The sequence below is a fragment of the Xiphophorus couchianus genome, chromosome 20 (genome assembly GCF_001444195.1).
Source record: "Xiphophorus couchianus chromosome 20, X_couchianus-1.0, whole genome shotgun sequence".
NCBI lineage: Eukaryota > Metazoa > Chordata > Actinopteri > Cyprinodontiformes > Poeciliidae > Xiphophorus > Xiphophorus couchianus.
In genome coordinates this window covers 26,690,268-26,717,859 of record NC_040247.1, presented here as the reverse complement: position 1 = coordinate 26,717,859, position 27,592 = coordinate 26,690,268, and the positions used below count along the sequence as shown (strand labels likewise).

Genomic DNA, 27,592 nt, shown 5'->3' with positions numbered 1-27,592 from the left:
AATAAAGAATACATTAGGCAAAGACATGTTCCTCACATCGCTGCCTTTTCTCTACTCCCATCTCTTTGATCCCTCATTCAGCTCGTTTCCTTCCCTATTCGCATCTCACTGAGAACATAATCTGCTTGCTGAACCACAGTTCAGAAAGGAGTCACTAGTGAATTCATCGACGTTCAAAAATTTATCAGCGCAAGTAACAAACCAAAGACGGGCTTGCAAACTGGAACTTCTTCTTTCTGAGAATCCACATATCAGATGTTTTGCTTTTCATGACTTCCATCAGGCTGCAAACTCTCATGGTTCCTTAGCAACTTGGCCATCAGCAGCCCCACTATCGCTTTTGTTTCCTTTTGACGCAGTCAAAGGTTTTTGACTTGGGTATTTGCTTCATTACTCTGCCAGCCGGTCCCAACACAAAACACACTTCTGAGTTATGAAATAAAAAGGACACCAACTGTAACAATCGAACTTAATCGCAAGACCACGGCTACTTCTGCTTACTAGAACACAACAGTCACAGTAATGTTCAAAATCTCATGTGAAACACAGCAACTGATGCATGGCGCCCACTTTGACTACTGGTGAATCAGTTTTATGCAAACATAAAATCTAAATTTTAACAGCTTTTATTTAATTGACGTTGCAAAAATGTTTTACATTTAAGGTTCAAATAAAATATGTAAATTTACTTTTTATTTAGTTTTTGTAACAATGTCTAATGGCAATAAATCTCGTACTGTCGGAGAGCCTGTTTTTCCCACTTAATATTTACAAAGAAAAAAGCATGTGTGGGTATTGCCAATCCGTCAATACCCATCTTTTTTTTCCCCCCACATCGCTTGTTGGATTTTATTATCGACGTCTAAAAAAAAAAAGCAATTTTGGTAATTCATCAACTTATTAATGGGGCCTGAAGTAGAGTGCGGGAGGTTTGTACACAACCATAACAACCGGGTAGCTCTGCCTTTATTCTGGTCACAGGCTCGTAACAGACTGCTGTGGAATCCCATTTTTCAAGCAGCATTTGGAACGATCCAGTCATTGTGGTCGCGTTGTTTAGTCTGTCGCGAAAGCACATCCGTGCTAACTTCACAAAAGCTCATTTCGGGGTTCCATCTTCTCCACTGACAAAATTCCAGAGGTAAACTCGAGTCTCTTTGGTCATTAAGAGAAGAAATGGGTGCGCATTGGAGACGCCACCATCACAGTGTCTCCACCAAAAGCTGTTGGCATCGGCAAAGAGGAATAAGGACGTTTTTCCTCTGTTACTCAAACCCCAGAAACATTTGATTACAAATGTGGCAGCATCTAAGCAGAAATAAACAGACGTTCCAATGGTTTGACAGTTACTGCCAGGAAACATTGTGGCAACAAACATACAAATGTTATTACCGTTTGGGATAAGTTTATAAAAGTATATTCTGAGAATATACTGAGGTCTATACATTTGTATTTGCTCGCACTAGCTGCCCAGTTGTTGGCAAAATATGTAGAGTTACATGACTGCATTATCGACACCCACACACATTTCAAACAGATTTTGAAAAGTGCTCATACTGAGCCCTTCAGCAAGAAAAGTTTGTGTAATATTAGTTTGATATATAATAGCAAACAAAGGAGCAACAGCCTGACACGAGTTTATTTGTTGAATATATTATTTTATTTTAACATCATCGTCGTCATAGTTTAACTTTTAATTTTCCCTTCGTTCATTTAAAATGATCACCTCTGAATGTACACATACTGCAAACTGTCAAAAATATACAAACAAATGCAGGCTTGTGCTATAGTCTGGTCAAATGTTTTAAAAAACAGTGGCACTGGAAGGAGAGACAGAGAGAGAGAGAGAAAGAGAGACCAAAGGTAGGAGAGACGTAGAGAAAGAGAGAGAAAAAAAAGAGACACTGAAACCGGTAAAGACATGCACAGCATCGTTAGGAGCACCGGCAGCGGTGATCCAGGCGCGCGGCACTTCCATGGGATCCTCATGGAAAAGTACGTACATTTCATCGTCTGACAAGTGGGCCACAAAATGCCCGCCACATATTGGATCAAAAACAAAATGCTGCTTGTTAATGGAACTCTTAGGCACATCATTGTTTGTTTTTTTTTTGTTTTTTTTCTTCAGATTTTATATTTTCTGGAAAAAGTTTTGTAAATGTAGAATGCTTCAACAAAAAGAAAAAAGGGAAAGAAAAGCATACAGTTAAAAAAAAGAGAAGAAAAAACAGCTTTCAAAAGTCATTTTGGAATCACTTTTGTTAGTAACTCAACACCGTTACATAATTTGTGTGTGAATGCATATGTAGTTAACGTGTGTGTGTGTGAAGGTTTTTTTATATGTGAGCACGTGAACACAAGTTGGTGCATTCCTGTAGACCAGATAATGGAGGCGAGTACGTGAGGTGTTGTGTGGGTGGTATCTATGATTGGCTGACAGCTGACCAATCAGATGCTCAGGTCTTTGGGATTATCCTTGTAGGTCTTCTTAGGCTCAGGGATCACGGGCTGGGGTGGGAGACTGCTGTTGGTCTTCAGCGTGCTGTAGTAATCTCTCAACTTAGAGGCAATAAAATAGTCGTCGTCTTCTTCATCATCTTCAGAGTCGTCCCTCCTGGGCGGGGAGATGGCACGTTCCAGGCTGCGAGCTCTGTACCGCGGTTCAGGGGTGACACCTCTACTGGCAAAGCGCCCATACCTCTCCAGCATCTCAGGTGTACGCCCTCTCAACAGGGAACTGTACTTCTGGTAGGATGAATCCAAGTCGGGGGTTCGGACTCTGGGCAGGGTGATTTCTCTGTAGTCACGGGATGCAAAGTCCTTCAGCAGTCTGTCTCCCCTGTAGGCCCTCTCCATGGAGGAGGTTCTCATCAGAGGGCTATCCCGTCTGTAGAGACGATCTTCTCTCCGAAGTGGTGGGAGTGAAAGAGCGGGCTCTCTGCTCAGGCGGTCTAGAGCTGGCGAGTCTTCAAAAGGGAATCTTGGTTCAGGAATATCGGACATTGCGGCTTCATCTGCCATCGGCTTCTCGTTGTGTCTCTCAGGGGTGTCAGAACGGTAGGGGTCTGAGGAGCGTTGGCGATGTCTGGTTGGCGAGTGGTACCTGGGTGGGGGCCTGTGGCCGTAAGGTGAGCGTCGTGGAGAGTGGTGGTGAGAGCGGTGGTGAGAGCGGTTCGGCGAGCGATATGGGGAGCGTTGAGGAGAGTGGTGGCGGTGGTTTGATGAAGGATGTTGACCGTGATGGCGTTCTGGAGAGCGGCCTCTGCGGTGGCCTCTATCGCGGCTTTCCAGGGTGTTGTCTGCACTGCGTGAGCGGCTGTGCCCCTTATGAGGCGAGCGATGGCGGCTTCGGTGCTGATGGCCATCTTTTTCCTTGTCATCCTTCTTCTTTAACAGCTTAGGCCCATTCCTCCCTGTGGACTTCTTCACCTTGGATTTGCTGGGAGAGTGGTGACGGTGATGAGAACGATGGTGCCTGCCAGTGCCATGCTTGCCAGTGCCATGGTTGCCAGTACCATGCTTGCCAGTACCATGGTTGCCAGTACCATGGTTGCCAGTGCCATTGGTGCGGCGGCTCGGCTCCGTCTTGCTCCGGGAATGTGGTGGGGTTACTGGTGGGAAGCTGGACTCTGATGGTGCATTAGTTAGGGGCAGGGAATTCACTTCCGGAGCGTTTTGTATCCCTGTGACTGCGTCGACGGTGCTGATGTCGTTGGGGCTGCCGTCTGCAACAGAGTTTGACACACAGATGAGGCTAGAATGACCAAACATGGAACTACACACCAAGCGACTCTACAGACTTTTGACACCGATCATGCTGATCGACTCAGACGTAAAGCTGAGCACAAATCCAATGAAAGCCAATCTGATGTTAAGCAAATGTTAGATGGCACAGCAGCAGCCAATGACAATGGTAAGGCAAAAGAAAAGCCATTGTGGAAAAGCAGCCATTGAATCCAAAAGATTTGTTACCAACAACAAACCTGCTCCTTGGTCTACGTAGGGTCACGTCTCTGAAGTGGAAAGGGTGTTGGCTCTTCAGGTTCTTACGTCTCAGTTGCTATTGAACCTACTCACTTAATTTCTCCTACAGTTTCATACACTGCAACAGTTCCCTGGAAATTTATATCCTCAAAGTTTAAAAACAGCACAGTGGTTATTTACTGGCCGAAGAGTAAATCTTTGTATTATAGTTGTGCAAGCGAACACATCTATATTTTACTTCTTTTAGTTTCTCCCATTAGACATCACCACGGCCTCCGTCCTCCATATATGCTCCTTCCCTACATCCATGAACCTTTTCTCCTGCATTTCTTTTTAATAATTTTTTTTTGCTATTGAGTCCAGACCAGAAAGCAACCAGCATTTGTTTTGTGTAGATATAATCTATTGGCAGTCTAACTCTCTCTTTCTCTAATGTGCCAACACATAAATCAGACAAATAAATACCACTGCAGCAAAAATTGAGCATAAGGAGTTGGAATCTTCTGTAGTTCACACACAAGAGAGCCTTTCTAGGATAAAAAAAAAAGAACTAAAGATAAACAAACTCTTTACACTTAGATTTCCAGATTTTACAAACGTATGCATGGGTTACTTTAGTCGAGAGCTGCGCAGCGGCATTTAGGTGGACGGTTGTATATGCATGGAGCAGAGCGCGGGCATGAGGTGATCAGAGGCCCACAGCACACACACACACATCAGGATGAAGAGAGACGGAGGAGAACCCAGATGACAGAGGAGGAGGACAGCTACAAACCGTGGTCTGATTTTGGAGGACAGAGGCCTCCCCCATCTTATCATTTCTCACACTTGCGGTGAGATGGGGAGCGGCCATCCCTGAAGGAAGACAAGAGCCCAGGGCAACACAGAGAGAGGAGAGCATACACAAAAACAGAAAAAAAAACAAAGAACACAGAAGTTTAGATTGCTTGGAGCCAACTGGAAGAAAGACAAGGGAGAGTTACTGATTGTGTTGATTCTTATTGGAAAAAAGAGTGTTTATTTGATCATTCAGAGTAAAGAGACAGTCCAGGAAGTTACCCAAACCCTTCAGTGAAAGCCACTAGTTACACAGAACAGTGACACCCCACCCCCCAATCACCCAAACACACACGCCCACACGCATATATACACACACACACACACACACACACACACACGCAAACATGTACATGTTGACAAAGCAGCAGCAGAAAAAAAAATAAGTCTCAGAAATCAAAAAGAAGAAACACTGGCAAGACTGTCGAAAAGGTCGAGTCAACTTAAAAAATAAAAAAATTTTAAAAATACAAACGATGATCAAAAATATACAAAGTTCACATGACACCATATCGGTGCAGATCTGAAAACCGCAAATAAACGTCCACAAGCAAATGCTTCCCCACTCAAAAAAAAAAAAGACAAAAAAAAGAAAACAAAGCAAGACAATGAAAAATGTTCATGACTTGACTATCAATCAATCCAAACTTGTCAATACAATAACAATACAAAAAGAAATGTTCCATAAATATTATGGAAAAATCGACAATATAGGGGGCAAAAAACTTCAAATGTACACTCTTGACAAGTTCATGCAGTAATAAACTTTTCTTCTTTTTTTTTTTCTCCATTTATATGTGGCTTTGATTCATGGCTCTGTACAATGAACAAAAATACTCGTAAAAATGTCTCTATTCGTTTCATCGCTGTACAAAAGCTTTATATAAGCGCCATGGTCTCATTTTCTGTTTGCACGGGGGGGACGTGTGGCGTTGGGTGTTTTAATCTTCACAGCATTTTAATAACATCAACATTGACAATGGGTGCAACAGAAAGAAAAAAAAAAATAAATCCATGGATGAATGAGTAATGTCGAGCACACTGTAGCAGAATTTTGGCTTGGACACAGAAAATCAAAGAGTATAAAGGCATCTTGATAAATGAGATCTTCGTCAAAGCGTGAATTTATTTCAGTAACTAAATACAAAAAGTCAAACTGGGTTCAACGATGATTCATTACAGACAGTTTGATACGTTTCAAGTGTTTGTTTTTATAAACTTTGATGAATATGGCAAACAGCTGGCAGAAATCCTAAATTTAGTTTCTCAGACAAATAGACTGATGTTGTCTTAAGCCGCTCATGATCAAGACTTTAATTTTGCTTTGGGATTAGGAAGGATTGTCAAACAGGACTGAGCTGAGAAAACAGCAGAGTTGTCTTAACTGGGCAAAGGAGAAAAAGGGGACAGCAGTGTATAGGTCCAAGTCCTCAGTTCAGAAAAAATGTTACCTTTTTTGGAGCTTGAAAGAGAAAATGGAGGAAAAGTGGACAGACTCGGGGTCCAGTGTGAAGTTTTCACAGTCAGTTATGTTTCAGGGAGACTTGCCGTCTGTTGACGTTGGCCCCCCAACTTTTCTACAAGTCGAAACTCCCCCAGGACATCTTAGAGCTTTTGCTGCTTCTCTTTTTCCAGCAAACGCTTTACATATATTTTCCAGCAGGACTTGGCAACTGACCCACGCAGCAAAAAGTACCAACACTGCCTTAATGATCATGGTATCACTGGACAACGAACGCGATAGAGAATCAATGGAGGTTAGGTCTGGAAGAGAGTGATACAAATACATCACTTGAAATATATAGCTTTGAGTGTAATGAATCCATGTAGATTTGAATTTCGAACTTAATTACTGAAATAAGTCAACGTTTTAATGCTAATTCAGTTCATTAGATGTTCTTATATCAGGCTCCCTCTTCTTTTTTTTTTTAACACAGTTCTCACTTAAAACCTTAAGGAGTTCAGTAGCTTACATTCACCTCCAATAAATATCATAAATATGTTTGTGTCACAATGAGGCCAAAGCTGTGAGATGTCCCACCTTTTGTAGGAAAGCAAAGAGTCAAGTTTTTTTCCTTTGTAATGCTGAACTGGTGTTTAACAATGAGCTACAGCAACATATGTCACTTCTTCCTAAAAAAAACAAAACTTATTTTCCTTTTGGGGGGGGGGGGGGGGGGGCAGAGGAGGGGGACCCTGTAAACAGTTTTTTTTTATATATATGTTGCACTGAAATTAGGCCCACCACCGTTCTGTAAAGTCCCAACAGAGTGCTTTAGCTGAGCGGCCAGAAGGTGAAAAGTGACAGCGGGATGACATGGAAACTGAGAGCAGGCGACAGTAGGAGGGGCCAACGACACCCGAAGGAGCAATCTCTAAGCTCCTCCCCTTCGCCCCCAACGCCCAGAATCCAAAAGCACAGGAGTGACCTTCACCACAGAAAGACTTGAAAGCCAAGCAAACCCTCCTTCCTGTCCCTGGTGTTTCTACGCCAGGAAGGGGCGAAGGGGTCCCCGACGTGCGATTCAGTTCTTTGCCAACTTCAAACCCCACCACCGTCCGAGCTCAGGGTGTGAAGATGGGGGAGAAGGGAATGTTTTCGTAGATTGACCCACCATATTCAGGCACGGAGCCGTCGCCCCTCTTGAGCACCAGATGGACGCGTCGGCCTCCGTTCTTGATGAGCTCGATGGCCCGCGCGTGCTTCATGCCTTTGGTGCTCTCGCCGTTGATCTCCAGGATTTCATCTCCGACCTGGAGGGAGAGGCGCAAGGCCACAAGGACGGGGTGGGAGGGGAGAGGAAACAGGAAAAAAGAGAGGCAGAGTGACAGGTGAGGTAGGGAGGAGGCAGAAAAAGACAAAGCAAAACAAGAGGAAACAGCAGCGGGGGGAAACAAATGGCAGGAGGGAAGGACGAAGACGTGAAGCGGGACGGTATGGAGAGACGTGACGTCGGAAAAAAACAGAAGGGAAGGTTGGACGGGTCGACAAGAAATTACAGTTTAAAATCTGATTGATAAGGATGCACTGAAGCAGCTTTTCCTGCTTTTCCTCAACCGTTTTGCAGAGAGCAAATCAGAGAGCAGCGACTGTGACGCTGAGAGAGACAGACAGGAGGGAAAACAGGAAGAAGGAAGAAACACTTTTGACTTCCTTGAATCCCCTCTTCAGGTTAAGCTGTCAGAGCTGTCTGCACCAGGGGAATACTGCTTTGGCAGGGAGTAGATCTCTGTCTGACACGTCTCTCTGCCTCATAGAGCTGCTGCTATTAATAATTCCTCTAAATAATCTGAACTCGTGCAAACTGTAGGATTCATACATGCATGTACAAATAATCAGATTACACCAACTTACTTTCCTAACTGAGCAAAATAAAAACTAATAACTTCTTCCAAGGTGTCTCGCATGTAAACGCATTGGGAGAGCAATCTGATTAATTGTTTCAGCCCTAAACTGAATGTCAATTTATAAAAACAATCTTTGTAGGTTAAAATAACAACAACTAAATGTGATAAATGATGTTGTTATAACTGTAAAAATCAAAGACGTTATAATATTTCAGCAGCAGGAAGATTAAGCGGCTAAGCTTAGATTAAGGTAAATAAAAGACTTTTACCTTTTATTCCAGGTAAAAGTCATGGTAAATATTTTTCTCTGTGCATAAATTCGAACCATAGCATTTTCTAATCAAGGTAATTCAACCACGAAAGTCTCATTGTGCACCCATTCCTACATTCAGTGAATCATTTTGCTTCAATGAGCCACTAGGTGACCGTTTATATTTACTGAAGCATAGTTGGCAGTAATTGTGGGATACCTCCCACAGTGTCAGCCCTTACGATGGATAGCATTAGGCTGATGGCTGTACAGTCTCTGAGGCAGACTACAGAGTCAGCTGTTTTAGACGGCACCTTAACAAAGCAGCTGAATCGGGATGCGAGATCTCTGAGATCTCCTGCAAAAAGAAAATTAAAAAAAACAAGCACGTCTAATCGGATTATATAAACAGAGATGCTATCATCAGGTTTAATTAAATATCCTTGATTCTTTTTATTAAATAAGCCGTTTAGATCACTACATCACTGTCACACAGAAAGGAAGCAAATTTCCTCAGCTTACTCCTCCAGAGATGCTTTTAAGACAATTAAATTGAAACTCTGAGCTGTGGCAGAATTGAGAAGAGACGGGGGAGGTAAGAGCTAGTAAGACAACATGCAGACCTGCAGTGGAACAGTGGAGCTCGCAAAAACTCTCCGGGGAACTCGTGTTGTGGTTTCACACTGAAACGTGGTTCAGTTCTGCTCCAGTTAAAGTGAAACGCTGCCATCGCTGCAGCACAGCCGAATACAACCCGTTAGTTACAAAGTGAAGTCATCCGTTACGCAATCTCGTTTTTAGAAGACAATACAGTCCATCAGTAACGGGATCCATTTATCGCCTGCTTGTTCGGTGGGAGACGAGGCTGAGCATCAGGGCATCTCAGCTATCCTCAAGAAAAGCGGACTCACATTTCAGAAGACGACTTCACAATTCATAGGAGACACAACTCAGACAAAGCTTGTAGGAGGAGGGAGAAGAGCAGTAAAACTTTAAATACTCTCTATCTTTAATCTTTAATGTCAACTGTTGTCATCACAGGGACAAACAAACAAAAAAAGAAGCCAAGCCAGCTTCCTGTTGCCAAGCATTTCTACTTAATAGATCTTTACAAACTTTACTTTAAACGTGTAGATCTGGAGCTTGTGCGGTTTACGTGTGCGTACCTTCATTTTCCCGTTGCGGACTGCGGCTCCTTCCTCGGCGAGCCTCAGCACGTACAGGTCCATGTTGTACTCTCTTCCTCCCCGCAGGCTGAAGCCGAAGCCTTTGCTGTCTCTATCCAGGTCCACCGAGTAGAACTCAGAGTCCTGGACGGAGGCGCGCAGACACACACACACACACACACACACACACAAAAAACAACAGACAGATGCACAGAGACGGATGTGTTAGCATCAAGGTCATACGTGCGATTCGATTAAAGTGTGCGGTTTTTGTGCGCCCTTTAAAGCCATCTCTAATTTCAGGAGCGGGGGGGACAAATGCCACCTCCAGGAAAGGCACACTCGCATCGCGTGCGCGTGTTTCCATGTGTGTTTATGCATATGGTCAGGTGTAAGGATGCTGAATTATTGATGCTTTGGGCTCTAGGCAATAGAGAGACAGACTGGGCAGCACAAGGACAGGCAGACAGTCTCTGCAGCTTTGTCTCCATGCCCTCCTAATCTCCTCTGCAGAGCGATCAATGTTATCTAGGAGAGCCATCTCCTCACCACCAGATTAATTCAGCGGCGAACACAATGGACTGAGGAGGTACTTTGAAAGTAAACAGGCTTTCCTTAATGCACGGACTCTGGCCGACAGCAGCCGGCGATCGCAAGAAGATAAATAAGTAAAAATGTACATCGTTCGTCCTTGGGAAGGTGGGTGTGCGTGTGTGTGTGTGTGAGCTGAAGCGTGGAGCTTGGATGTGTGTTTTGTGTGGCCTAAGAGCTTGAATAGATGGGTGAGGAGACAACGGGGAAGTGGTTAGAAGTGGTGAGTGCTTGATGGAGACATGGAATGGATGAATGGACAGGTGAATGACTGGTGTGTGTTTTTTACTTACCTGAGTTGAGTCTGGCTGGATGGGGGGCTGCAGAGGAGGGTTTGGAGGGGTATTAAACTCATAAGATTCCTGTTTTGGTTTGGTGTTGGTCCTGAAAAAAAAAGATACTCATTTAAATTAAAGAATTTAATGACAAAAGACTTTTGTCAAACTATGTCCGTTTTAGAAATCTTGCTTTTTTAATATATGATAGTCTGGTAAACTCAGTCAGTTGGGGACTAAAATCGTAACATTTGGTAATTTTCAGCTGGGACGGTTCGCTTTCACACTGCACCGTGTCAAACAATCCAAATGCTTTCGAAAACCTGTTTTCAATCAATTTGCAGTTCGTTCTAGGCAAACGAACTGCAAATTGATTAAAGCGGACTAAACAGAGCTGACCGTTAAGAGCTTCTCCGATCAATTCAAAGTTCATTTCAAAGAGCGCTGCTCACCTGGCCTCAGGTGCCGCCTGTTGCTGAGGTGTGTGTGTGGTGGTTATGGTGGCAATCTTCTCAGCGTTGGTCAACAAAGACGCATTTGATGACTCTGTGGGGAAAAAGGAAGAAAGACGAATGACATTACCATTCATTAAACAGCACATGGACAAGGAGAGGATGGTGCCACCACACCAGATGGACAAGCAAATAAAAAAAATAAATAAATAAAAAATATTTTAAAAAAATCAATGTGAAATAACCAGGGTTTCTTTAAATGCTTACTTTTCAAACTCCATGTTTGTTGGGTTTTTTTTTTTCACATTAGCAGAATCCTGACTTGAAATGAAATAAAATGCTAAAAGTGTTTGCAGAAGCTATTTCTGTTGAGGAAAGGTTTTAAATATAAAGCCTGAATGGATGGATGGAAACTCTTTGAATTATGAGTTACAACAACATTTAATTTCCCTTTGGGATCAATAAAGTATTTTGGAATCGAATTTCAATCGAATTGGTTCCTTGGTGTCTCAGCCGTCTCTGCTCCACATGACTGCGTTGCCTCCTCAGCTTCCCACCAAGCCTGCATGCGAACTCTAGATTTCCTAAGACGCCCCTCTCTCTCTTCCTCTCTCTCTTCAGGGAACATAAAACCTTCTACATACGTTTGCTATTTCCTGATTTAGCATAAATCCATAATTTACGGTATTTGCATAATAACCGAGGCCTATCCGGTGTTCCAGGAGACTGTGATGGATTAAATCAATTTTTCACACTGGAAACATTTTCTTTCTTTTTTCTCAGATTTGCGCACTCATGGCCATTCAGCAGCTGTCGGCTCCAAAACATTAGCTGACCCACAGAAAGCCCTGTGGCTCCACCTCCAGCTTCCTCAGACACTCAGAAAACATCCGGGAGACAAGCATAAGACAGCAAGTTTTGGGCCGTCGATCATTTTGTCAAAGCACTCGTCGCTTTTCATTTCCACATGAAAGGCGCGCATTTCGTTTTGGGCCGGAACCAACGGTTTGACACAAAAGCTCCTGGTTATTTTCCGGGATCTCTGTAGCGACGGAATCAGATTTTGGTTTTATTACAAAGCAACAAAAACATTACTGCTGCATTTAGAAAGCTTTATTCACTTTCTAGGTTTTTTTTTTTCTTTTACCTTTTAGTTACCCGATGAGTGGCAAACATTAGCAATCAGACAGAAGATTGGGCAGGATGAGTTTGGGTTTCCGACTGGATGTCGGCTTTTACAGCTTTATAATTGTCCTCATAAAAATCTAGTCAACCCTCCATCTGCTCATTTGCAAAACATGCACCATAACGCTTCACGATCTTTCTATTTATCTCTCCCCCCCTAAATGTTTCCTGTTAGTCTTTCCAATCTGTTGGTGAATCACTACCGTTTATACCTTTAATGCACAGAAGAGTTGAATCATTTCTTTCATTTGCCTGTCAGTCAATCAGAATATCCTCGAGACCAAAATTAAAATAGAAAACAGTGCAACAGACAAAAGCATTTACACTTTTACCACAACGCATCGCACTATTACCACAAAGTTCATTATATATATTTTTTTAAATACATAGTAGTTCCAACTTTGGGCAGCAGGGAGTTGAATGCTTGGATGAAAACTTAAGAGTCGGCAAGTGACTTAAAACTAAAAGCCTGAACATGTAGCCAGTGCTGCAATATTCATTTGTTAGAATGGTCTAGTCCACAGGTGTCAAACTCCAGTCCTCAAGGGCCAGTGTCCTGCAGTTTTTAGATGTTCCACAGGTACAAAACACTGGAATGAAATGGCTTAATGCCTCCTCCTTGTGTAGATCAGTTCTCCAGAGCGTTGCTAATGACCTAATTATTCTATTCAGGTGTGGTGCAGCAGAGGCACATCTAAAAGTTGCAGGCCAGCGGCCCTCGAGGACTGGAGTTTGACACCCCTGGTCTAGTGAAAGTCCAGACCTAAATCCAATCAAGAATGTGTGTCCCAGACTAATCAGACTAAGCTGGAGGTATTTTGCACAGAAGAAAAGGTAAAAATATTGTCCCAGAACTGGAAAGCTTGTTGATGCTGTTGTGAAAATGAAACGTGTTTCTACAAAGTATTGGCTCAGGCTGGTTGAATGGAAGTACTGGACACACCTTTCAGCTTTGTTACAATCGATATAATGGTTAAAGAGGCGTTAAAATGCTTTTTATCTTACAAACTGTCCAATAAAATGTTACAAAAATATATCTGCTTTCTGCTGCACACTGCCATGCAGTAACATCTCCATTTCCAACTTTTGCTGCGAAGCTTCAAAGCAACATGTATCGCAAAACTCCATCCCCACGTTCACGCTGGAGCAACGAGGGCAGAACCTTGCGAGAAGCTCTTCCTGCCGTACTCGCATCGTAAACGTTATAGATCCACACGGAGATACGCAACCGTTCGCAAACGGCAGAGGAGGAAATTCGCACTTAGAAGCCGACTTTTAAGTAGAACCTGCAGTCTTCCCCTAACAACTGTCTCCATGTCAGACAGCGTCTGGTTGACACATGCTCACGAACACAAACAGGAAGTTTCATGTAGAGCACATCTGGTTATTTCTCCCCAGTGTTTTCTCCAAAGCTTTGTACGTCTGTTTGCCAGAGCAGTTTTGCCTCGCTGTTCTCGTAAGCTGCTCTGGATGGAAACAGAAGACGACGAAAGCCCTCTTCGTTCATGAAGTGAGCTTGACCTCAGCGATGCGGACAAACAGCTCAAATCTCCACCAGTGAGCGGGTTGGTGGCGAGCATCGCCTTCCTCACGCTCGCACAAACTATTAAAAAGCATTTATGAGGAAGCCGTGGTGATTTTTAAGCGTAGAACAACACGAAAGATGCACAAAGCTTTTTAATTTAAAGTCGAAACGACAGATTCGACACTTGCGTACACAGAAGGAAGTTCTAGATCGTTCTCTGCTTCTCTCTTGCACACAGACAAACAAAGAGACAACTAAATTACTCGTGCATGCTCTGAAAGCGGGGGGCATGCCAAAGGCAAAAAACGCAACGGCTGGGAAGATTTCTAAATAACCCCAAAGAAGCTGTTCTGTCAACACTGCGGGGGCGCTTCGCTCACTTTAAAACGCAGAGAAACTTCAGCTCCATATCGCGCAGGGATAACGTTGCAACTCCTCAAAGTGTAGATTAAGAAAAGAACAGCTTCTCAAATCTAATGTGACATTAAAAGTTTTAATAAGATTTCATTGGTAAACTTGTAATACGTAAAGCTAAAAAAAGGCTAAATCTGTACTCAGCTTGGTTTGACCTACTAAATCTTTACGCCTTTTATCCGGTGTATAAAAATATCTAGTTTCAACTGTAAATACTGCTTTTCAAATTTAGGCTTTTAATTAAACGTTCAGTTGTACAAAATGGTGCGGATTCAAGGGGTGTAAATAAATATCAAGCTTTTTCCAAACCTTGAAAAACTCCTCATTGAAAATTTGAGCATTTTCTTGGTCATTCAATCAATCGTCAGTACAAACCCTGGATAATCCAAACCTCTTGGAAGAGAACCTTCTAGCGGCGCGTTTCTTGACAAGCGACAAAGCCGCTTCAAGATGTCAAAAACGAGCTTGAAAACTAACCACAGCCGCCGTCGTCCACTCACCATCTCCGGGAATGATTCGCAGTGTGACGGTGTTCCCGGCCTCCTTGATGAGGTTGACGATGTCAGAGTGGGACTTGTTGGTGATCGAGTTCCCGTTCACGGCCAGGATGCGGTCGCCGACCTTCAGCTTCCCACAGCGGTCCGCCGGGCTCCCCTCGATGATGCGGCCTATTTTGTGAGGCATGGCCACACATGCATTTCCAGCTTTGGTCAACCATTGTCATGTTGGGATATGTGATTCAATGCGAGGGCGTGTGTGTGTTTGTGTGTTTAGAGAGATGGGAAAAGAAGGGAAAAGGGGGGAAAGGAGCAGAGAAAAAAGGATCAACAGAGTTGAGGGTTAATTTACCAGCAGCCCCAAAGCAAGCAAAGCCAAAGTCACTGAGAGAAGAAGAGAGGATTATCCCGTCAGGATTATATGCAAAGAACACTAATCTGTTCTATGAAGAAATCAGAATGTACCTGCACAGTACTTTTGATCAGAACTATTTTTTAATGATTAATCCAGAGTTAAGTTTTCTAGATTTAAGACTGTATTTATCTCATTCAATGTTTTGCCCAACATGTGATGTTGGCTTATTTAAATTTGGGTTTAATATCAGTCAGTTTTAAGTGTTAAAAGCTCCAAAAATGAAAAATAAAACCTATTTCATCACCCGAGGAGCAGCATTCCATGGCAGACATGAGACTGACTAAAGGTGTATTTGTCGTTGTCTCGTCTTCAAAAAGAAGATGTGCGGCTCTTTTTGTTGTGTTTCAATTAATATGAGATTACTAAATATTTTCCTTGCGCGTCGTGATTGCACTTTTATTGCCCTTTTAACTTGAGATAAGTAAATCTCAAACTTGTTGTCGTTGAGAGTTTCAACATCCTTTTATCTTGTGATTGTTTTAACCAATCATCACATTATGCTGACATGTTGAATTCTGGAAATCAGGGGTTAACAGATTTAATTCAGCCCAGAAATAAAGACAACGATGCTGCCAGCTGGCTTAACCTCTATCACAAAAGGTGCACCAATTACTTCTTGGAATTGACCAGTTTTCCTTTCAAACGTCTCTGATCAGTGATCAGGAAGTTAAATATTGAAAAGTCAGATTTTGTTTCTTTTCTTTTTTTGCTATTTATTAAATTCATCAAAACTCTCAACTCTCCAAATGAATGCATCAAACAGCAGCATGTACTCTAATGAATTTATCTGTGTCTACTAAAAGAATCGGATTAGGATTAAAGATGTGTGCTTTGATGCTTAAACAGCAATAATATTCTCTTACTTTTGCTTGGATTCAAAACCAGTACTACTCTCCCACACGCCTCAGTACATCGATTCCATTCTATCTTAAATTTTTAGGCAAAAAATAAGAAAACGAGTAGCTTAAATCAAATGTTAAATGGTATGAAATTAGAACAGGTACATCAGACCCCAAAGGGGAATAATCCAGCTCCACACGTGAAAAAGAAAAAAGAAAAAAAAATCTGCTACAAACTATATGTCCCCTTTATATGACAACAACCAAACTGAGTCTAACGCCAGGAATTCATGATCTTGTGATGGATCCAATCAGAATGAATCACCGTGTTAGCTTTTATACATCTATTATTTGTACTGGTAATTAATCTCATGAATGTCAAAATTTTCTTGAGCAATTTAATATTAGAAAGTTAAACCTTTACAATCTTAGACATTAAATGGGACAAGATCCTGGACAAAAAAAAAAAATCATCTCCTTGGCATTTTTAGCTTGAAAAATGCTAAAGACATTCGTTTTAAGATTGTGTCAGAACCCTCAAATTCACTGGAAAACTGTATCCAGTGCACTCTTGAATAGTCTCCCTTGATTAGACCTTGTGCAATACCACTAGTCTAAGTATATTTCAGATATTTCCATGTTAGCAGCAGGAAGCGGGTATGGAAACAGTTCTGATTTGTTACATCCCAGATAGCTGTACCTGCAGGATGTTAGAGACGACAAACATACATCAGAGCTGACATCTCCCCATCCACCCTGAGGTGTTTTCTTCCTCTTTGTCCGCAGACTGTAGAATGCGATCAATCTCGTCTTCCTTTTCATTACTATTCATTCCACCTGTGCAACACACTTACTGCTTTTATTCTGCTACAAACATGTCTAAGTGCCCACCCCTGGCTATCCGTTAAATAAATCTAGTCAGATTTATGCTGTAAAATATTAAGCGCAAAAGGAAAGAGAAGGAAATGCCTCGTGTGAATTTTACATGTTAAGTCGGAGCGAATAAAGCTGAGCTGCTGGTTCGTGCTTTCCGCCGTGCTCCTGCGAAGGAGCAACTTGCGGCTTTGTGAGCAAATCTGTGATGCTAAGTTTTCGTCTATCCATGCCAACAGAGACAGGGAGCGCGGAGGGCAGAGGAATGACATAGCAGTTCAGAGCCTTGAACCTTTCTTTCCACATGGACTAACGCATTTGGGCACAGAACTGTGAGGTGGAAGGACAGTAATGCATGGTTTTCAAAATGTTTCACAAATAAATATTTGAAGGGGTGGGCAACTTTAGCCCCCCGGGAGTCCAGAGTTTGCAGGAACCACAGATTGATGCAGGTAAACTCGGAGGCCTTCTGCTCTCCACCAGGTCTGCATGGATACGAACCGAAACTTATGGCAAATATAAACCTTAATTAGATTTAGGTGCAGACTTTGACAAAGCCAATATATGAACATTCTCAAAACCCAATCTTTCAGGTTTAGCTCTGGCCATATACAGAAGTTTGTTCTGCTGGAACATTGACCTCTAACCCATTTTCAAGTTTTTCCAGCCTCTCTACATGCTTCTCTCCCAGGATTTCCCTGTAGTCAGCTCTAACCATTGGCGACTGGCCTCAGCAAATCCAGGAACAAGTCTCCACAAGGCAGTTTTGAGTTATCTTCAGATTCTGAAAGTGTGCATCCTAAGATTTCCAATAATGTCAACACATGGAAATCAAAAAAAGAAATCAAGAAGCTATGGGCATGTGAATGTTGGCCTTCTGGAATCCAGATTTTTGAGAAAACAGGCGTCAAAGTTTCTAGATACTCCCCAAATTACAGGTGTTAAAGGCTCCTCTCATAAGCCAGATTTTGTTTAGCTGATCTAGTCGGAAATATACATTCTTAGACGTTTTCAGCTTTTGTCATCCCCACTTCTCTCTCCAACTATTTCCTGTCTGATTACTGTCAATGAAGGGCAACAGCACCACAAGAAAAAAAATTTAAAATTCCCATTGCATAATTCTGCCACCACCTTGGTGAGCTCATAGTAACCTAAAGCTTGCATTTGGTCGCAAACAGCGTTTAATCAAATCAAACACAGGTGGATTTGCTAATTAGGTCAATTTTGTAGTATCAGTGTAAAGAAAAATAAATGCAAGTCACACGTTTCAGATATTTATCTGTGAACGATTTTAATAAATTGTTCCAATACTTTATGCTGGTCCATCCGATAAAATACTATAAAAACACACTGAATTAAGTGGTTGCATTTTGAAATATGTGTAATAGTTCAAAGGAGTGTGAGTCGCATGACACTGAATAGGCAAAAGCAGTTAGAGAAAAGAGTGCACTGCTTAGAGAGAGGCACCACTAATTTATGAAAAGCAAAAAAAAAGATTATGTACTGAAAAATGTCATGACTAAAAAAAAATCATAGATATGCAACATTTATTAGCAATTAATCAATTCAATATTGTCTAAAAACTGATTCTGGGGTGCAAAAAAGCTAAATATCAGTAAAGTCCCATTGATTCGTCTATTTACCCTTTGGAGAACTGCATCCTCATTAAGCTGTCATTAGGCTTTTAGTGCCAACCTGCTCGGCTGAAGCAATTTAAGTGGAGCTGAATAATACAGACGTCTTACGTAAGACCCACTTCACTTGTGATCAATTATGAAAGCTTTGTGCGAGTGTAGCAGCAGCTGCAGGGGGAAGAAAGGGTTTCAGTGTCTTGGTTTGACAGGCTGGAGAGGAAATGAGGCAAAAAAAAAAAAAAAAAAAGATGCGCTTCTTTGAAGGCTGTTGATACTGATCTGGTGTGACTGTAAATAGCCAGAATCGGTGCTTGCTGTCAGGCTATTTAGCGCTCGGTGGTTCTCAAAGGAGTTCCACAAAGGAGACAAAAACAGATGAAAGAACCCAAAGGTAAGAAAAAAAAAAGGCTTGGTGTGTGTTTTAGTTTGTGCTGGGTTGAACTGTAATATTTGCATGTAGCTTAATAACCTGCGAATATTCTCCAAGTTTATTAAGCGAAGCGTCTCTTACCGAAGGTGGTGCCCGCTTCAGGCCGCGACACCGACGACACGATGACGAAACCGAAGCCTTCGTTCTCGCCCCGTCGGATCTCCACGTCGTAGGGATGCACGGCGGAGGCGGCGACAGGGACCGAGTTTGTGGTGCCGTTTGGGGGCTGGGAGGACGTGGTTGCAGCTGCAGCGGCGACCACAGCGTTCCCACCGATCCCGGCGCCGCCTCCTCCTCCGCCTCCGCTACCGATGCCGGAGGTGGAACCGCTGCCGGAGCTGACGGTGTTGAGGGAGTTCTGGCTGCCCTGCGGCGTGCGCTTGCCCATATCCTCCGTCAGGCTGGGCGCCTGGGTGCTGCTGTGGTGTGAGGACGCTGGCGACGGAGGGACATCTCCCTCTGATTTAACTGCATGAGACAGAAGCGTAGGGTGAGGAAGGGGTTAAAGAGGAAGCAGCATGAGAGAGATTTTATTAAAGGAAATAAAGAAGAACAAACAGGAAGGCGAATAAGAGACAGAGGCATGAGCCAGCATCAAGCATCAAGAGGAACATCAAAAGCAGCTGGTAAGAGTTGGGCCAGTCTTTGCTTTTAAAGAGAATTGGGAGACATTGAAATGCCGACGCACAGCACAATGAGACGATTACATGAGTAAATCTTATGTCATCAATTAAGGCGAGGTGGATCATAATTAGCTACATTTACTCAGTTACAGTCACTTGAGTAACTTTGAAAATAACAAAAATAAAGAAATGAGTAGTACACTATTTTTATACTTTTACTTCAATAATAAGATTGTGAAGTATTGCCACTCTTACTTGAGTAAAGCTTCTGGATACTCCACCTACTGTGAGTAACTTTAAGGAAGAACAAATATGTTTTAGCCCAAATATACACCAGGTAGAAACACAAACCTATAGTTTATGTTGAAGTGAGACTTGTTGCACTTGCACAAGATTTGCTTTAAGGTTTTTTTTTTTATCTGCTGAGCCTTTTGTGCCATTTGGAGGTCAAGTGAATACAGTGAACGCCATATATTGTCACTGGAAGTACTTTACCTTTCATTGTTTCTGTGCATTGTTTTGTATTTTAGTCTTTAAAATACCAGAAATTTCACACAATATAAAAACTTTCTCCATCCGAAGAAAGTAAGCATTCGAGTAGCCCTTATATGAAATACTTTTTTTTAAACTCTTACTTGAGTAATTTCTTGAATGACTACATTTTACTTTTACTTAGAATATTTCAAAGTAGTGCTATTTGTACTTGAGTACCATTTCTGTGTACTCTACCCACCTACTCTAGTACGTCTAATAAAAGTACTTTCTTTCATCTCACTGCTGGCTTACGTCGGAGGACGACCTCCTTCAGTACTCTGCCCTCTGCTCTGTTGTGAACACAAGCTAAACCGAGGACGTGTCCTGCCTGCACAAGCTCCACATTTCATTTCATTCCACATTTCATTTCCTGTACGGCGGCTCAGGGAAGGCGCCTCACACCGTCTGCCCTCTGAGGCGGACGGGGAACAAGCAATGGACTAATGTCTGGGCTGCCATCATCGGGCCAAAGGTTGAGCATCCTCTCTATCACGTTTACGGGCCGTTTCTTTACGGGCCTGCTGAGGAGCGGGGCGTAGCGGAGCGGAGATGAGTACCGCCACATCAGCGATGGGGCGAAATGTTTATTCGAAGCAGAGGCCGATTGCTTCCAGCTCCACAGACTAAAGAGGAGGAAGGAAGAAGGTCGTGGACATACAGTAGTAAGGGAGGCCCCAGTCTCCTTGTGGAGCTGTGATAAATATAGATACAACTAGTGCTATAAGTAATGGCTCAGGTAGTGCAAAGTAAAGAGCACATCTTAGCTTCTGAACAGCATCAAAGCTTGATACACAAGCTTTTATTGAAAAGAAATGCTTAAAACGTTATGGCAGTGAAGTCTTAAAGACATTTGAGGATTGGAAAGTAAGAAGTCATCGGCATTAATGTAAATTTTATGCTTAATGGGACGTCTCGTTGCGCATACCCTTAATGTGCTGACAGCATCCGGAGGATATTGTCAATATTTTCAAAACTAGATAAAAACAACATAAAGTTGTGTGCCTTGATTTTTGATGAATAGTATCCACTGAGTTAGGAGAGAAGTGCCAATACGGTGCTTCCCCTAATCAATACTTTAAACATTGTTAAACAATTAATTGCACCTTGACAACAGAAAGTCATTTATTTCACTAGTATTTACTATTTTTAAAAATGCAGGTATAAAGTTTCAGCATAGCTAAAATAAACAAATATTTTTTAAAATGTTTTTAATAACAACAAAGCCCTAAAAATCATTAAGACTGAAATGAAAATAAAGTAAAACAGGCATCTTTTCAGTCAGAATTGCAGAAGGGCAAAAAATCAGTTCCCATTAAACCCCTTGTATTAAATATGATCATGGAGACTGCAACATTTCCACATAACATAAATATGCATTGTGCTCACTAAGCATATGTATTATTTATGAGTTTATCTGGTTTATATTTAATTTATTAAGCTGTTAACATTGTCTTTGTAGTTAAATGTGCTTGAAGCAGGCAGAGTTCAAGTTGATGGGATAAGCTCCCCTGTTGTACGCAGTGCACACAATATGCTCACAGAAAGCACAGAGAAAAAAAATTGCTGCAAATTTTGTGCAAACCAAATACAGAGGTCAATTAATTGCTACATTTGCCAAAGCTTGTGATCATTTTGTGGCAATCTTATGTATAAATACTTAATCATGGAACATAATATGAGCATAATTGAATCTTTCCAACAAACCTTTGGTTATCAAAACGTGTGTAAAAATAACCATTTTAAAAAAAACATTGAAAATGTTTTGTTTTACAGATTGATCTTCAGATATAATTATTGACAAAAAAGATTCTAACCTATAGGCAATACTGTGGGAGAGATTTTAAAGTCCAAAATTGGGAAGGAAAGCAAATGTGTAATAGATGCACACAGTCTTGGGTCCTTTTCCTTTCTTGATAGGATAGTTAACTTCTAAATGATCAGTTTTGACAACATAAGATGTTGGGGTTTGGAAATAAAAAGCAAAGGCTAAAAGATAAACTTCATGATCAATGTGGGCTTTCTGAACGCCCTGGATGTGCTCACAGCACATTCACCCCACACAATAACCACAGTGCTATGCTCAGGGTTTGATAGCCAGGTCATATTAGCATAAGGATTTTTTAAATCTTAATTTCAAACCTTAAAAGTTGTCCTGGCGACCAACACAATGACAATGATTTTAAAAAAACTCATTAGAATAAAACAATATTTTATGTTCAGTGTGACCATAGGTGGGATTTTTAACTTGATTGAATAACAGTGGACAAAGGGGACAATTCTGTTGCTCCCAGCACAAAATATGGGAAACCAATAGGAATGGATATAAAGAATTAATCCAGGTTGCTTTACTGAAAACTAATCTTTCCAGTAAAGCAAACACACCGTTCCATTCCAGATGGCCAAAAGCTTTCTCTGAATCATAAACACTGTTTTCCACCAGGTTTACTGAAAGTATGTACAAAATATTAAAAAAAGCACCATATATCAATAGAGGACGGCTTTTTATAAACCCTTGCTGATGTTCAGACATAACTGGAGGCAAAATCTTTTTCAGTGGGCAAGAAAGAGTTAAAAGTCAACTTTCAGAGGTGAAACAGGACTAGAGGACCAAAATGTGAGTTTGAGAAACATTTGAATGGAGAATTTTATGGGAAGTAGACTGTAGTACTTGGCCTCCTCGTCTCTCCTCACCTGCGTAGTTGGTTTTACGTCGCACAGTGAGATTAACGTGGCCCTGCTTGGCAGCCTGCTGCATCAGCTGCACCACCAATTGATGCGACTTGCCCACCACCGCTGTGCCGTCCACGCATATCAGTTCATCTCCGGATCGGAGGCGCCCGTCCTCATCCGCAGCGCCGTACTTCACTATGTGGCCGATGTAGATCTGGAAGACAGGCGAACGCAAATGAACAAACTCCAACCAGGAAACGAAGGAAGTAACCAACACATTCGTCCTGTGCTCTTTACATGTTACGCAACAATGTACACCTAGCTGTTGTGTTTTTACTCTTAGACTTACAAAAGTGTGCAGTAATTCAACCCACGACTAACAATAAATTAGGTTTTTCTTTAGGGGAGAAGGAAGAACAACGCAACAGTGTGGGGCAGTGAACCAGAGCAAACAATAACTTGCCTACAAAGAAGTGAAGGGGAAAAAAAAGACAATTGAAATCATCGTATCAGAGAGAAACTGTTTTGTTAAAAATCAATTATGCGAATTTGTCTAGAGTCCAACATAAAAAAAAATAAAGAACCGTGCAGCTTCTCACTCAGATGCTGGGGATAAAACCTGTTTTTTTTTTTGTTCATGTTACTGAAACACCCGAGTTGGATTTCTCACAAATATACAGTAAAATAGTGTTAACGGGGAAAGGAACGCAAGTAGGTTCAATTTGTGAGAGATTCAGGAACTTTTTGAGACACTCACAGGTTCTCCTGGCTCGTTGCCTCCGAGGATCCTGAAGCCGAAGCCCGTGTCCTTTCTCCACAGGAAAATGTCCTGCTCCTGGAAGTCTGGAACTATGAAATCAATGAAAAACCATCAGTCATCCCAGGGATTTTTTTTCTTCTTCCATAGTTCCTTCACCAGTGCAAAAAACCCCATCCATGATGAGTTTGAGGGAGGACATTAAGCTTGATTCAGTCAAATTTTCTTGCAACATTGGGATCATAATAAGACCTGCTGTTCTTCAGCAACAACTATGTTTTTGTGTCAGGATGTTGATAGTTCTCTTAGTAATTTTAGGCTTTGATATGAAAGTGTCATATGGCGCAAACACAGGAGGAGTAAACAAGTGGTGCATCAACGGTGAGAGCGTTTATTTTTGGTCCAGAGCAAAAGTAAAAAACTGTTGTTGTTATTATTGTGACATAATTAGAAACTACATGACTGGGACTCTTGTTTGATGTCTGAAATAGTAAACTTTTTTATTTTTAATGTGTTAAAAAAATCTTACACTCAGATCAGTTGGAGAACAATGTTTCTTTATGAAAAATGTGGCATATTTGCATTTCCATTGTCCTCTAGTAAGCACGGGATAAAAAAAGATGTTTTTTTTTTTTAAGATGTGAATCTGTTCACTTTCTTTATTGAAGTCCAAAAATAAACTGAAAGGGCTGACACTGCTTTGAGAAAAAGAAAAAGAAAAAAAAGAAATCATTCCTCTCTAAATTCTTCACAATACAGACAAACCACAGCTCCTTTTTCCACAAGCAGAGCCTTCAATGTATGCATTGGGATTTCATGATAGGTAGAGAGGCATCATCGTGAAGTGGAAAGTTAATGGTTTTGCAAATAAAAATCTGAAAAATATGGTGTGCGTGTATATTCAGTCCCCCCCCCAAATCAATATTTGTGGAAGAACATTTTGCTGAAAGTGCAGCTGCACTACTTTCGCCTGCAGAAGTGTCCAAACCTTTTGACATGGGGGTCAGGATGACAAATTGAAAGTAGTTCAAGGGCGAGGGTTGCATTTTTATTTTGGTTTCTTTTTATTTTAACTGGATGTCTGCAGCCCGATTTACTATGAAAATAAATTAAAAGCAAAAAAAAAAGAAAAAAAAACTTGGTTGGTTTAAGATGACTACTCTGTCTTGCATCTTACATCTTTTGTTTTAAGAACACTTTTATCCATCTATGTCTTTAGAACAGCCTCACGTTATTAAAAATTGCAGCCTAGCATTTATTTTTTTTAAATGCATCTCAATCGTCCTGAACATGCAAGTCAAAGTCATGTCACTCTTGAATTGAGTTGAAGGCTGCACAAAACCATTTCATTTCAATGGTTTCATTTCAAACCATTAAAAGGAGATTGTGGTGAGGGGCTGGGGGGCAAAAAACAATTGATTCTCACACTTTTCTAATTTTTTTTTTTAAATCGATCATTTTCTTTCCAATAAACAGAGACTAGAACTTGCCTTAGACTAGCACGTACAATTCTAATAAATACATTGAACCTCAAGGTTGTAATATGAAGAAATACGTAAAAACATTTTCAAGGGGTAGGAATATTTTTGCAAGACACTGCAAACAGTAATGCATAAACTTGAGCTAGTGTTTGTACAGTCGCAGCTGTGCATCTCTCAACAAAACCCCAGAGAGATTTCAATTTTGCTTCAGCGCAGGCCGCTGCTGCCAAAACCGCAAAGAAACGCCAGTGTGGTGCGAGGCGCAAGAAGCCTGTTTCCAATCTGTTCTTTCAGTCAACATTTCAAATCCATGCAGAGTGACGCTCTTCCTCCCAGTTTACTCCAATGTTTTTTTGTATTTTGTTCTGTAGAGTAACGGAGCGAGTCAAAGGCTAACTGTTGCAATCTGCCCGTGGCGATTAATAGATCCATAAGCGATCCCTGTGGTGAAGCAACTGGGCATAAGAGGGCGTTTCAAAAACAGACACGCAGAGCCAAAGCAACAGTACGCTTGGTTCAAACATTAAGAAAATTAATCTGGGAACATGTTAAAACCCAGAGATAATCAAAACAGAGCCCAATAAAACATGAAGCCGCCAACCTTTTCAGGCCCAGCTAATTTGAAGCATTTGTGCGAGTCAGTTTTTTGGGAGGATTATTTGTGCAAATGGAAATCATTCAGCACCTGATGCGTGGAAAGACCTTGATCTCAGCAGAGCGTGTCATTACATTGAAAGCGAAAGTGGAGAAATTTCTTTGCCCGGGCCCTACGGAGCCAACACTGAAGGATTTTTGAAACGAAAGCTCACAGGAGGAGGAGGGAGAGGATTGACGCCTACTGATACGGGTCACTTGTCCTCTCTAATTCCAGGTGTTCCTCCTGACCTTTCCGTGTGTCACAATCCCATTTCATCTTCTTGCTTTGTTCTCCCTCTGATTCACTTACAACTAAATGGAAACCTTTCTTTACTGATTCTGAAATAATTTTCCTTTATTTTCTCTGTTTATCAAAAATATATAAACCATGTGAGGAATTTATCAAATTAAAATCACCTTGTAGAAATATTTTCTATCTCTATTTCTTGAATTTTTATTTTTATTTCCCTCAATCTCACTTTTCTCTTTTCCTTTTTGCACAAGCCAATGTTCTCACCCCTCTAAATAATGAAACATCCCTGACAAGAGATGTTTGGCCATCTGGTGAGATGTTACCACTTATGAACCTCCTGTGTTTTTCCTCAGAGTCGCTCTCTTTTTGTACTTCAAAATTTGACAGTTGATCTGAGCGTTATTCTTATTAATTGGAGGCATCTACTCGCACGGTAGCTGGAAAGAAAGGGTTGAGCAATCCACTGACAACCACTCCACCATTGCCGCTAATTACGTACTACGTGGCTCTTGTGGGAAGTCGTTTGTCAGTGGTGTTAATGCTGAGAAATGAACAAAAGCGGCATCATTAGTCCATACTGAGAAAAGAACCAAAAACATGTGCGAAACCTTTGTTTTTTAGGAGACTATCTGCGCTCGCCTGGTTGGTTCGCCGTGGTGCTAACCAGGCATCTGTTAATGACCAAATTAGCTGATCTGCGAATAATGACAAATGCAGCCGCATCACAGTAGCAAGACAACATTTACGCATGTTGTAGACAGCCAAATGTAAGACAAATTTTTTAAATCAACCAGAAGTTTCAAAGACTAAATCAAATGTCCTCTGTCTTTCACAAACCCTGCGCCCCTAAAAGGCAACCTCAAACTCATGACGAAGGGTGGTGCAGGAGCAGAAGCATTACTTCATGCCAAATGTTACAGCTAACTTGGCTTAGCACAGAGAGAGCGAGGGCAATTAATTGTGAACTATCAAACATAAACAAAATACTACATATTTTTAAGAGGAAACTTGATTTTTTTTGTTGTTTAAAGTAAACAAAACCCGAATACTTAACTGCGTAACCTCGCTTTCAATGTTAGCTAAGTTAGGCTGATTGGCAGCTTTGTGTTCAGTTTCCAGCACCTGAAAACAAGCAAGAGCATACTTAATGCTGCGCTTCATTTGCCTCTGAAGTCTAAATGTGGATATTGGATTTATGTCACAACAAAGCTGTGAGTCAGGAAGCCAGTGGGATTTGCTAATTATTGAGGTACTAACTAGGGTTGACTCTTTGCCAAATGATCCCTTTGGAGTTTCAGTAATCTCTATTGTGATTTTTGGGGACTTCAAAATAATATTGTCTGGCACAGGACTTTCTATACCAACCATGCATCAATTTGTACCTGGCTTCACAATCCTCCATGCCAGCCACTGGCAAATAAGATTTCAAGTATTTTGTTATAGGAAATGTGGCTATGACTCCAATAGAAGAAAGATATTTCTTTTCTTTTCTATCATATTTCATTAGTCAATTGGCTCAAACAGGGATCAAAAGAGTAACAGTTATGTATGGAAATAGGGTGCAACTTGATTTAATCTGTGTGAATTCAAAGTAAGGAAGAAACAGCTGGGAATGTGCAGGTACATAATGGGGATACAAGTGTGGGGGCTAGATACCTAAGGAACAAGTTCACAAACAGAAGTATTGAACTATGTGTTCTGTTCATTTAATAAGATAAAGGCAGCCAGAAGAGTAAATAAACAGAGAACTTCTGGATCTTTAAATGGTTTTTACTTTTAAAAACTCTTTGATGCATGATGACTCTTTGGAGACATTATGCTTTCCAAGTTGGATATCCCACTTCTTGTGCTTGCATTTCTAACTAAAAGCTCGGAAAAACAGACTTCAGAGTACAAATGGAGCACAGCATTAGGTTGCACATA

The 27,592-nt window shown here is 41.4% G+C and overlaps 1 protein-coding gene across 11 annotated transcripts in view; it reads right to left on the bottom strand.

Annotated features, from left to right (window-relative positions):
- Window positions 1-1,637: 1,637 nt before the first annotated feature.
- The window catches only part of magi1b (membrane associated guanylate kinase, WW and PDZ domain containing 1b), a 146,722-nt gene continuing 120,767 nt past the window's right edge, over window positions 1,638-27,592 (bottom strand). For 6 of the 11 annotated variants that reach the window (XM_028003937.1, XM_028003938.1, XM_028003941.1 and 3 more), the window contains 9 exons: window positions 23,300-23,391; window positions 22,564-22,756; window positions 18,797-19,183; window positions 14,528-14,731; window positions 10,904-10,997; window positions 10,470-10,560; window positions 9,586-9,729; window positions 7,437-7,575; window positions 1,638-3,725 (listed from right to left, as the gene is read on the bottom strand). In XM_028003937.1, the coding sequence (XP_027859738.1) occupies window positions 2,449-3,725; window positions 7,437-7,575; window positions 9,586-9,729; window positions 10,470-10,560; window positions 10,904-10,997; window positions 14,528-14,731; window positions 18,797-19,183; window positions 22,564-22,756; window positions 23,300-23,391 (2,621 nt within the window). In that variant the 3' untranslated portion in view covers window positions 1,638-2,448. Of the gene's footprint in view, window positions 3,726-4,759; window positions 4,840-4,970; window positions 7,576-9,585; window positions 9,730-10,469; window positions 10,561-10,903; window positions 10,998-14,527; window positions 14,732-18,796; window positions 19,184-22,563; window positions 22,757-23,299; window positions 23,392-27,592 lie in introns of those variants that run through there. The other 5 variants (XM_028003945.1, XM_028003947.1, XM_028003948.1 and 2 more) reach the window with 3 other exon arrangements.